Raw genomic sequence first — 12,461 nt, forward strand, 5'->3', positions numbered from 1 at the left:
GATGCCTGCCCTGAGTCTCAGTGAGGTGAGTGGTTTGTTCTCAGAGCTACAAAGTGGAAGATCTGGGATTCAAACTTGTTTTCTGTTGGAATTTCGCTCAAGCGGGTGTTTTGGGCTTTCTTACACTGACTCCCTATGAACCAAGGGAAACAAAGTCTTTGTGTCTATAAAACCCAAGTGTGCATGTGTGCTTGCTCAGTCATATCTGACTCTGCGACCCCATGGACTGTAGCCTGCAAGACTCCTCTGTCCATGGAATTCTCCAGGCAAGAATACTGGAGTGGGTTGCCATTTCCTTCTCCAGGGGATCTTCCCACCCCAGGGGTAGAACCTGTGTCTCCTGCATTGGCAGGCGGATTCTTTACCGCTGAGCCACCTGGAAAGCCCAGAGAGAGGCCCAAACGCTGAGGCTGCTTCCAAGCCCGGGGGCCCAGGCGATCTTCTCCCAAGCTCATGTGGACAGGACAAACTCACAGAGACAAGGATACTCAACATCCAAAGGGGCTGTTGTTACCCAGAAATCTTTATTACAAAAATATTTTGCAAGCCAAAAAGTTTAAGTTGCAACTATATACAAAATGGGGCCTGTTTCCTTCCCCACAGTCTGAAAATAAACTCCCAAAACCATGCTCCTTCCGTACTGTTGTTTGGACCGTTTCCTTTTCCTGGGGTTCGATACACAAGGTATGGGAATCTCCAGGCTGCCAGGCTAAGTCTAAACTACATGACTTCCTTGGCCTCATTCCTTACTCCTCTTCCAAAATTCAAAATAAAATTAAAGTGGCACCAAGAAAACATTCTTTTAAAATTCTGTATGTGCTTGTGTGTGCTCACACACGTGTGCTCTCTCTGGGTAAAAGAGAGGGAGACCAGGGTTTACAAGCCAACCTTATGGAATTTGGAAATAGCTCGAGCCAGGTGGCTGGGACACTGAGCTCCCAGATGCCACAACTCGGCTCATGGGGCCAAAGCTGCTCACATGGCCTGTTGGCTCAGCCAGTTCCTGGATACCATCATGTAATACAAATCACTGTTCCCCAGAGAGGCAGGTCTGTGCTGGCCTCCCAGGGTTCCACCTGGAGGACCTGCTGATGGGCAGGATGGCTCAGCTTCTGGCTCTGACAGCCTGTGCCAGGACTCCCTTGGGCATCCAATGGCTGGACCCAGGGGGCAGTGAAGATTAGCATCTCAGCTCTGAGAGTGGATCAGTTACATGGGAAAACTGAATAAACAGGGCTTATGACACCTGCTTGCCCTGGGCCCAGCTAGGCTGCCACACTGAATTGGAAGGGCCAGGGTTCTGAGGGTAATGGGGTCAGAGCCTCTGCCCAACCTCTTGAGACAGAGGGACAGATGGTGGGTCATTCCTGGCTTCACAGATGTCCAGGCCTCCTGGCTGTCTTTGATTTATTCCAGTTTGATCCAAATAGGGTTTGGGAACATAAATGAAAGATTCTGTCTTCAGAGAGCTGGAATGACAGGGGATGGGGCGGGGGGTACAGCCAGGCACAGCTTCCTACCCTGCATGGCCCTAAAGTGCTTGTGAGAGATGGAGGGGAGGGACAGCGTCTTTCCTCCCCTCTCTTTACAGGTAAGCATACTGAGGCATGAGGTCTCAACCAGACCTTGTGGAGAAGGAGGCAGCCTGGAGAAATAGGGGCAGGTTCAGACTTACCACACTGGGGGCTCAGGAAGCAGAAGAACCAGCCACGTGGAGGGAAGGCTAAGTGTCTCCATGGAGCAGCCAACCTGGAACCGTCTGCCCCACCCTCAGGGCTCTGGGACCGGGAGGAACTCAGTTTCTGCCATGAGTGATTCTCTCCTGGACAACTGACCGTTCAGCCCCAGACTGTGCAAGACCAACCACGCACATCAACACATGACAAAGAGCCAAGATAACGCTGCTGTTGTTTTAAGAAAAAAAAAAAAAAAAACAGAACAAAACACCACAGATCAAATTTTCTAACACCTCAGTTTCAAGATTGCACATTTCACATTTCTCAATAATTTACAGGCGTCCACAGCGAGATGTTGTGAGTTAGTGCTTGCTGAAGGAAGCGAACTCAGGTCTGGAAAGGAGAGGTGGGGCCACATGGAGCGTCATAGTCAAGATGACGGGTCCTCTAGGTCTCGAGGGCTGCGAGGAGAAAGGGTGTTTCTGTCCCTCAGTCCTTGGTGGTGGAGGAGTTCCTCAGAGGGTCCTCTCCTCCCCAGGGCTTGTGGCCGGTCACTCCAGGGCGGGGAAGGCCAGAACTGCTGGCAGCCACTGCACCAGGTCTCAGGAGGCGGGTCCAGCTTCCCCATGGACAGGCAGTTCAATCTAAAGGGGATAGCTTTCCCCAAAGCCCCAGCTGGTAGTTCTGGGGGGAGGAGGAGGTATGTTTTCTCCCTCCTCACTCTGGAAGATCAAGCCACGGAGCGTCAAGGAGGCAATCAGAGGTCTCTAAGACCATGACCAAGACCCACAGTTGATGGACAGAGGCGTGAGAGTTCTCGCACCCACAGTGGCTCTGGCCAGTTCCAGGCCAGCTCCCCTCCTGGTTTGGCAACACCAGCCTCCATGTGTGGCCATGTTGGAGGGTCGTGGCTACCCTGGAAATGCTGGTGAGCCAACTGGGTTGAGGAGACAAGAGCTACCCTCACTCCTGGGTCCCAGGGCCTCTGCCACCCTAGCCCCCCAGGAACTGGGCTGGTTGTCCTCACCACGGCTGCTCCGTGTGGGACAGGAAGGCTCATGGGGACAGACCCTAGAGATGACCACGGCCCTGTTCACTTCCTCTGGACCTGGACACTGGCATACTCTGAGTAGGATGGCTCAGGCTTGGGGGCCGGTTGCTTGGGGGTCCGGTTGAGGTGGACCATGTCCAGGTCAGCGTAGGTGAGGGTGTCCTCAGATACAGGTGGCGGGCGGGCCTGAATGCTGGCATACTCCGTGTGGTTGTTCGGTTCATTGGCCTTGGGGGTTGATTTCTTCCCCTTGGGAAGGTTCAGGTCTGCATATGTGATGTCATTGTTGTCTTGGATCTAAATGAGATAGAGAGAAGGTCATTCTGGAGCCCCTGCCAGTCACCACTGGGATCAAGTCTGGATGCTCTGTCTCCTCTTGGCCTCCACTAGCTCAGCCTTAATTCATGTCCCCTCTTCTCCAGCTGAGGTCACCTGTCTCCAGCCTTGCCCTTCCAATCAGCCTCCTCATATAGCCTGAAGGCTCTTCCTAAATGTCAGTGTGGTCACTTCATAGCCCTGCCTCAATGTCACCCCTCCTGCAGTTCTTGCTTGCCTTTCCTGATGCGCTTTCCTCTGCTGAGAAAGTCCAGCCCCCTTTCTCCTTGTGATGAAGCCCAACGCACCCTGTCAATTTCATCCTAAGACCTTCCGCTCAGCTGGGTCCAGGACCATGACTCTGCACTTCCCTCTGTGCTTCTCCATCACAGCACCCACCCCTTAGCTAGGACCGCCTGTGCCTGTCCAAGGGTATGCATAGATGCTGATCCCCAGTGGCTGGGGACATTCATTTATTTACTCATTTATTAAACAAGTATTCACTAGGCATTTGTTATGATGCAAAAATCAAGGCTGGCACAGAAAAAAACAATCAATGTTAAATGAATAAATGAATGAGTGGTAGATGAATAAATGGATGGCAACTCTTCCAGCCCCACTCTAGCTGAGGCTGGGGACTGGGGAAGAGAGGATGGGAGTTTGTGAGAATGAGGGCAGCAGTTAACAGGAGGCAAAGGTTTTGTAGGCAGAAGTCGGAGTGTGAATCCGGGTTCTGTTCTCTCTGGAGGAGGGACTGGGCAGTTCACTTAGCCTCTCTGGGCCTTGGCTTCCCCATCTTTAAAGTAGGTCTAATAATAGTATCTGTTGCCATGGTCACTGGGAGGATCCGATGAGCTGGTCTCAGGACAGAGCCTGGCTCGTGCCGGGTGCGTGGATGTGCGGCACATGTCAGCAATCCACCACCTGGCAAACCTGAGCTGCTCCTATGTGCCTGTCTTATCACTCACAACTGCCATCTTGAAATTACCCATCATGAAAGATACTTCGCTTCTTTGTGCCTAGCAACTTAACTGTGGAAGTGGAGGGGAATGACCAACACCCATGATCCCAGCTGACACACAACAATAACCTCAGACCCTGACGGCTCTCACGTGGATCACCTGATTTAGGTGCTATCACAACCCTGCTTGGTAAGACATATTTATCCCACTTTATGGTGAAGAACCTTATAGCCAGGGAGGTGAAATAATGGGGTCAAAGTCATACAGCTAGAAAAGAGTCGAGGTCTGCTGGCCTCTAAAGCTGTGGTCCGACCACATGGCCCCTGTCCTCAACCCTGCATGCTTGCTCACTTCTCTCTGGGAAACCCATGCCAGCATTAAGGGCTGGGAGTCCTAGCTACAGGGCTGCGAGCTCACAAGAGCCCTGCTCACTGCCCAGGGCTTGGCACATAGTAGGTCCTCAGTAAGTCCCGACTGACTGTAAATTCTGTACAGGATTCAGTGACCAGCTCTTTCCACCATCATTCTTTCCCTGGAAAATTCCAGAAAGAACTTTGACTTTTAAAGTGCCAGAAAGCAAAATGACTGGGGAAAAAGCCTTCCTGACCCATGATTGGAAATTGTCTTGTATTTCTAATCATTGCCTGAGCTGGTGGGGGAGGGGAGGTTGGCATCGAGTCGGGAGAGTTCTGGCCTACAAACACTGTGCATTTTGCCAGCCTGGCTCTCTTCAACAAATTACAGCTACAGCGATGACAACTGCCAGGGAAATGTCAAGGACAGCTGGCTTTTCTCATTCCAGGTTCAGGGCTGGGCCTGTCTCCTTACAAGACGCTGAGGAACCCTCTGCCTCCCAAGGTCTGATAGCATCAGCCAGTGCAGACAGGGCCAGAGTTCTCAGAAACAGGCCACCAACCATGGTGACTGCAAAGCCTCCTCAATAATGCTGGGGTGGAACTGCCAGCTCCAGGGGCATGTGCCGTTGCACGAGGTGATCAATGACATGGGGCCTTCCCATCAGCAAAGGCAGTGCAGTGCTGTGTTCCCGCACGTGAGAGACACAGGGCTGCAAGGGTGCTCTGGGTAGAGGGGCTGGCCAGGCACAGGCACGGAGGCCGGATGGCGTGAAGAGCACTAAAGCCAACTCCAGCAGCACCATTTACACAGAACACATGGTGGATGGTGCCCTTCCAAGCTGCACAGTGATTGGCACTGAGAGAGGCTGGGAGAGACTCTCCAGGCTGGGGCCGGGGTGGGGGGTGGGGGTGTGTGTGTGGTGGTGGTGGTGTGTGTGAGATGGGTGGAAGGATGCGGGGAGGGGGAGGGGAAGGGGAGGGGAGGACTCAGGAATGAATGTAAGGATCCTCCACCCCCGGCACCCACCCACCCTGGTGAAGAAGTCTTAATTTAGAACAGGATCTGCAACTCCTGTTGATGCAAGGAAATCACACCACCGATCTCCCAGGAAGGGCATCTCACCAAGGACTGTACCTGAGTTGTTTCTCTGGTGTTCTTCTCGGGCTCGTGCAGCCTAAAAAGGAAAGAGACGCACAGATAAAAATACCCTCACTATCTCTAGTGCTCATGCACACGGATAAGAATAACATTTAGGTTCCACTTCCTATACGGGTGGAGGACATGGATGAGCCGTTCCCAACAGAAACACAACTGCTGATCACATGTTTGGACCAAAGGACTTTTCAACAATGCACTACTTTTTTTGTTTGTTTGTTTAACCTACTTTATTATCAAGGATCTTTAAAAACTGTAGTACTCGGTGCTGGGGAAGCTGCGGTGAGACTGGCAGGTTCACGAACTGCTGGTGGAGGGGCTGACCAGCATAATGCTCTCTGGAAACAGCTTGTCAAAGTCAAGAGCTTGGAAGGTGTCCTCATCTTTTGACTCATAACTGCACATTTGGGGGTATTGGTATTCAAAATATAGAAAAAGCTTTATGCACTAAGGCATTTACCACAGAACGAGATGGGAGAGGGAGGTTTACATCTCACAGCTCCACCAATTGGGACTGGTTAAGGAAATCAGGATAGATTTTGTAGATAAAGACTTAAGAGGTTTATGAGGAGGCTTTCTTTTTTTTATTACAAATGATTACATTAAAATGATAAGCATAAAATTCTCTGTGGAATGACCCCAATTATGAAAAATGTGTGGATAACACTGTAAGGAAATCTAGTAAAATGCTAACAGCAGTGGTCTTGGGGTGGTATTTTTTCTTCTTTTTAGTTTCCTAATGTTCTATATTCTACACACCTAAGTCTTATCATTAAGAAAAGAAAAGAGGAGGGCCATGTGTTCTGATTAATCAAAGAAGCCGTTCATGCACTTGATTCTGTAATTGGAGGCTGTGGCTTGGCTCACTGCAGGGTCACAGTCAAGGTGGTGAGTAAACCAGAGTCACTGATTCGGCAGTTGTGTAAATTCTCAAGCCAGCCACTCTGGGGACATTAGCCTGGCTCATGTCAGAAATGAGCAATGGGGCTTGGCAGCGGGGTTATTAATGGATTTGGCATGAGTGCTTGGCTCAGAAAGCAGTTCTGGGGCATGACGGGCCCCACGTGGCCACAGCAACAGCCCTCTGGGAGCAGGGACGCTGTCTGGAGAAGACTGCTCACTCGGCTCCATCCATGCCCCTCCTGCTTCCCACCTGTCTGGGTCCCCGCTGACTCTGGTTCAAGTCCAACACCTCGACCTGCTTGTAAGTCCCATGGAGTCTGGTCCTGGCTGACCACCCCGCCTGCCCCCGACACACCAACCCAGACTCATTCACTCCGTCATCCTCATTCACCCACTTATCCACCCACCCAATATTTCTCAAGGGCTACTCAATGTGATGCACTTTACATGTCAACAGCCTTGAAGGACCTCCTGAACAGCTCTTCCTCTTGGTTAACCTTTGTTCATCCTTCAAGACAACTACATTGTCACGTATTTGGGATGGCTTCTGACAGTGCTAAGCTGGCTGGGCTGTCCCTCCGTGACAGTTTCAAACTCCTTGCATATTTTCCCATCGGGTTTGTATGTCTGTGTGTCTGCCATGCTTCCTCACCACGTGGGTATAGGTGCTCAAGAGACTTGGAAGGAATGCCGATCAGTCTGCCCCAATGCCTTTGCACACTCAGTCCACCTTGCCTCTTCCTCTGATCCACTCCTTCTCTTCCCCCAGAGTTGTTTCAAATGGTCATTTCTCAGGGAAACCTTCACTATCCCAAAATCCATTCTCAGAACACTGGGCTCCTCTCTCAGAGCGATAATTATAGACGGGAAGCAGTTATCCATTTTGTCATGTCTCTCTCTCCTTGGGTCTCTCCCGTCTCAGTGAATGGCATTGCTATTACTCATCCTTGTGCTCAGCTAAAGAAATGGGAACCGCCCCCCAATTCCCCTTCCTCCTCCTTTACAACCCGTGTCTAATCCACCACAAGGCTTGTCGATTTGCCTCCAAAATACATACCAGACACCATCATCGCCACCATCCAGGTTTCAAATTTCTGAAGAGCTTCCTCCCTGGCGTCTCTGCTCTAGGTCTGCCCCCCCACCCCCCACACTCCACTCTCCACATGTAAAATGCATACGTGATGTCATGTCACTTTTCTGCTCAAAACCCTCAACTCCTTCCCACCACACACTGAAATCCATCTCTGTGTCCTGACTGCCCGGCCCACGTGATGTGCTGTAGCCCTGTCTCTGGCCTCGCTCACTCCACACTGCTTGCCCTCCCCCTGCCTCTCCCCCGTTCTGCCTCCTCCTTGGTCCATGAACACGTCCAGCTGCTCCTGCCTTGGGGTTTTGGCACTGGCTGTTCCCTCTGCCTGGTCCACCCTTGCCCCTGATGTTCCCAAGGCTAGAGCCTTCTTGCCCCTCAGCTGTCAACTAAATGTCCCCTCCTTAGATGGCCTTCCCTGACCACCCACGGCACACTCGCTCCCGCCTCTGCTTTGAGCCTGTGCATTAGTCCGCACCTGTAGCACACCACGTATTAACCTCCCAGCTAGTATGGTAACTTGCCTCCCTGTGGACCACGAGCTCCATGAGAGCAGAGACTAGGTCCATGAGAGCAGAGACTAGGTCCATGATGTTTACCACCGGAGCCTCGACACCTAGTAATGAGCTGGTGCATCATCAGCACGCTAGAGATGTTTGTTGAATGAATGAACGAACATCTCTCCAATCAGATCAAAAGTGCAACCGACCGGGGCTAGTGTCTTTTTATTCCTTTTTGCAATCCCCCCAGCTTAAGGCCTGGTGCTCAATCCAGATGAATAAATGAAAGAATCAGGGAAGCCTTAACTATTCTAAGAATAAACGCAGTGAATGTCTGACAAGTGAACAAATGGCCAATGAAATGAACCCCAGTGCCCAATTAAGGGAGCAGAGCCACATTTTCCTCTCATCTGAGCTGGGGAGGATTACAATGTTCTCCTGTACGTTCCTAACCCAGGGAGTTAGAAATAGCCAGTCCTCCCACTGGCCCTGCAACCTGATGGGCCCTTTGAGTTCAAAGCAGAGGCACCCCCAACTCTTGCCACTGCCCCTCCCCCTCCCGGGAAGCTGGCTTATTACCCACGCCAACATTCTCTGCAAAGTGTCTGATCCCAGCCAGCCGAGCTGAAGCTGGCAGCTGCATGGAAAAGCACCAGTACCGCTCACTAGCTAGCGCTTTGGTTTAGAGAGATCAAAGGGAGCAAGTGATCTCACGGCTCCCTGGGTAGGATCATGCTCAAAAACTGAAAAAAAAAAAAAAAAAGGCAGAAAACGGTTGGCTTCTCTGGGGAAGAAGAAACAGGCAGCAAGAAGCACTGGATCAGTGATGAAGAGCCTCAGCTTCAGCGTCAGAGAAACCTGGGTTGACTCATAGTCTGCACTTTGCTAGCTGTGGGTCCTTGGGAAGGTCACAACACTTCTCTGAGCCTCAGTTTCCTTAACCACATATAGGGACAATAATAAGCATCTAAAGCAGGGGTTCTCAAAGTCTGGCTTAGAAACAGCAGTGTCAGCACCACCTGAGAACTTGTTAGAAATATAAATTCTGCATCGAAACTCAAGGGAACGGGCCAGTAATCTGCGTTTTAATAAGCCCTCCTAGGGATTCTGCTACACACTCAAGTTTGAAAACCTCTGTTGAATTAAATTGGGATAATAGTAAATCACAGGATTTTTGTGATAATCAAATCACCAATGAGCTAATATAGGTGAAATCATAGATCTGTGCCTAGAACACAGTGAGTGCTCAATAAACGTTAGCTGCTGCTGTTGTCATTATTATTATTGACACAGCCCTTTTCTTCCAGAAATGTATTGATAATTGGGGAGACAAGACAAGTAAAAATAGTGACAGCAGTAAGAATGAAGCAAAAAAGACAGCTCCTTCCATAGTTGAGGCTGTGAAGCCACTGACAGGGATAGTTTTTTAGGATTCATGAGGTTAGAGATCAGGGATTACTGGAGTAGTTTGGGGTAGCATTTATTCATTCAACAAACCATTACTGAGCACCTATTCCATTCCAGGCACAGTGCCAAGTTCAGCAGTAATCAGCAATGAACGTGAGGGAGGTAACCCACCCTGCCTTGAAGAGGGGTAGGTCACACTACAGGGACAAGTGCAGAGACAGCCTGGATAGCCCAGTGTACCCAGCTCCCAGGAGGAGACTCTGTCCCTGGAGGAGGTAATGCCCTCGCTGAGCCCAGAAGGAAGAGCAGGAGGTAACCAAGTAAAAGGAGGCTCACCCACGCTAGCTTCCATGTCAGACCACCCAGGGGCGCTGTTCAGAACCTGCTGTGACTGCCAGGCCCTGCAGTTGTGCAGATCCTGGGTGATTCAGGAGCAGGGGTGGGGAGCACAGGGTGAGGAGAACGAGAATGCAGCGTGAGGGAGGAGGTGGGGGCCGAGGCTGAGCCATGGAATTCAAGCCCTGGGAGTGGTAGTGAGTGAAACTGTCCAGCTCAGCAGGGCTGCACTGCAAGGGGCTTGGGGGCCTCAGGAGAGCATCTGGACTGTTAGGAGGCCCACAGGGAATCACTGAGGGGTTCCAGGCAAAGGACGAAAGCCAAGCCTTGCTCTTGGGAAAGAGTGTACTTGGTGTGGGAAGAATGGCGGGTGAAGGCATGGCAACAGGAAACACATTTCTCTGCGGGCGTGAGGAGCCCGGTTTTGCTGGAATGGTGGCTCTGTTTGTTCGGGGACCCGGAGGCTGGGAGGCTGGCCAGGGCTCAGAGCAGGAAGCCACCTGTAGAGGTCAGAGCAGAAAGCAAGGCTTTCTCCCAAGGGTACCACAGACTCCTGGTACGGCAGGAAGGCCCGATGCTTCCCAGGACTCCTCAGATGGGTTAGGTGCTCCTGCTGTGTGCAACCACAGGCCTGGAATTGCCCCCCACCCTACCTGCCACCAGTGACCCCCCAACTCAGCATACAGCACTCCCTTCCCCCAACTGTGGGGTTGTCCCTGACCCTACAATCTGTCAGCAAGTCCCCTTGGCTCTAATTCCAAAATATCTCCAGAATCTGACCATTTCTAAACCCATCCAGGCCACAGCCATCTGCCTGGACCACTGCAGCAGCCTCCTCACTGGCCCCTCTGCCTCCACCCACCCTCCCTCCTACAGCTTGGTCCTCACATGAGGTCAGAGTGGCACCTTGAAAACAAAGTCAGATCAGCTCCCTCTTACGCCCCTTCATCCAACTGGGAGTCAAATCCGGAGTCCTAACAGCCACAGCCCCTAGACAATGGCTTCCACTCCGCATCCTCAGTTCTGTTTTGCAGTTCTGAAATCCACAAAGTGCTAAAAGAATCAAAAGATCTGCAAAACCCATTTGATGGCAAAACCTGTCCTAAACGAACATGAAGCGGTTTATAGTTTGTATTTATCGTACTTAGAGTACGTTCACGTTTCCACACAGGCACATTCAACGTGGTAGGTGATGGGGTGCGGCCTCTACTCTGCTGGGTGAATGCTGGTGGGGGGAGTGCTTCCCCAAAGCTGCAGTCTGGATTAGTCACCCACCTGCTGTGTGGGCTGCAGCTAAGACACATGGGCTGCACCTTCTGACCTCATCCCTTCCTGTTCCCTCACTCCTTCTGCCCCAACTGCTGGCCTCCCCCGTCCTCCCAGCCCACCTTGAGCCTTGGCCTTGCCTGCTCTCCTGCCCAGCCTGTGCCCCCTCACGGCTCCCCAGCTTCAGGTCCTTGCTCATATTCCCTCTTCAGAAGAGGCCCTGCCCTTGCCCCCATCTCCATCCCCTTGCCGTGTTTAATTTGTCACCACCTGACATGACATTACAGACTGTTTCACCTCCACACTTACTACCTGCTCCTCTCACTGGCGTCTGAGCTTCATGAAGGTCCAGACTGAGTCTTGTTCATTCAGAACAGAACTGGCATATAGTAGGGACTCAGCAAAAATCATGGCAAATGTTAAATCAACCAACTAATGTACCTTCCATGATGTAATGTCATCAGTTTAGCCTCTGACCAAGGCACAGTTTTCAGGAGGCACAGGTGCATACCCACCTGTCATACCCACCTACCCTGGCACTGCCCAGGCTACCTGTGTCAAAGCCCTCCATAAATACTTAATGAACAAAGGAAAGAGCACAGTATACAATTAGATTTGGGGATGGCATGTGCAGGAGTTCCTGCCACAGTCCAAACAGGATTTGGTAAGGGTCTCACTGTTTGTGGGCATCAGTCAGGAAATCAGTGCCTCTATGTGCTGAAATCACCTCATTTGAGGCAGTAATTAAAGACAGATCTGGTGGGAGGAGCTTACAAAGGAAAGACACAGGAAGGCTGACTGGCACAGGAGTGAGGGTCAGTGGGTGCAGATTCTGCTCGGCAGTTTTGGGGGGCAAACAACCAAATAACTGCAAAAGCACTCCAGCCCAGTGACCTACTTACCTTGTAGAAGAAGTGGAGCCCTTGGCTGAAAGAGAAAAGAAAAAAAAGAAGCCAGTTATTCAACTTAGAAACACACTTTTCTTTTATAATTACTTTCTGGAGGGTGCAGAGGCTTGCCCCCAGGGATGTTGGGAGGAATTGTTGCAATCATATCCTCCAAACCACAGGAAACCCCATGCCCACCCCAGTGGGGTGGGTGGTCCATTATCTTTCAGCAGAAAGAGCTGGGCCTGCCAGCTTTCCCACTTCTGGGAATTGCCAAAGGTCAGATCCCAAAGCAACCTTCAGCCTGAGAGGGCCAGCTGCCCTCCCTCTGGCTGAGCCTCACTTCCATCCATCACACACATTACTTGAAACCCTACAGCAAGACTGGGTGCCCATCAGGGCCCTTCACTGCTGCAGAACAGGTTCTGGCAGAACTGCTAATTGGGGGAGCAAGTGCAAATTCCACTTCTGCCACCCACTCACATGCTGCGTGACCCTGGGTGGGTCATTCTCCCTCTCCCAGGTTAGATCTCAGTGCTCTAAGTCACACGGGTGGGCT

General features: G+C 51.4%; 1 protein-coding gene across 1 annotated transcript in view; it reads right to left on the reverse strand.

Moving 5' to 3' along the window:
* Window positions 1–505: 505 nt before the first annotated feature.
* The window catches only part of SIRPA (signal regulatory protein alpha), a 43,253-nt gene continuing 31,297 nt past the window's right edge, over window positions 506–12,461 (reverse strand). The window contains 3 exon segments of the mRNA XM_070801218.1: window positions 506–3,024; window positions 5,484–5,535; window positions 11,918–11,942. Of these exon segments, the coding sequence (XP_070657319.1) occupies window positions 2,770–3,024; window positions 5,484–5,535; window positions 11,918–11,942 (332 nt within the window). The 3' untranslated portion in view covers window positions 506–2,769.

The sequence above is a fragment of the Bos indicus genome, chromosome 13, assembly GCF_029378745.1.
Source record: "Bos indicus isolate NIAB-ARS_2022 breed Sahiwal x Tharparkar chromosome 13, NIAB-ARS_B.indTharparkar_mat_pri_1.0, whole genome shotgun sequence".
Classification (NCBI taxonomy): Eukaryota; Metazoa; Chordata; class Mammalia; order Artiodactyla; family Bovidae; genus Bos; species Bos indicus.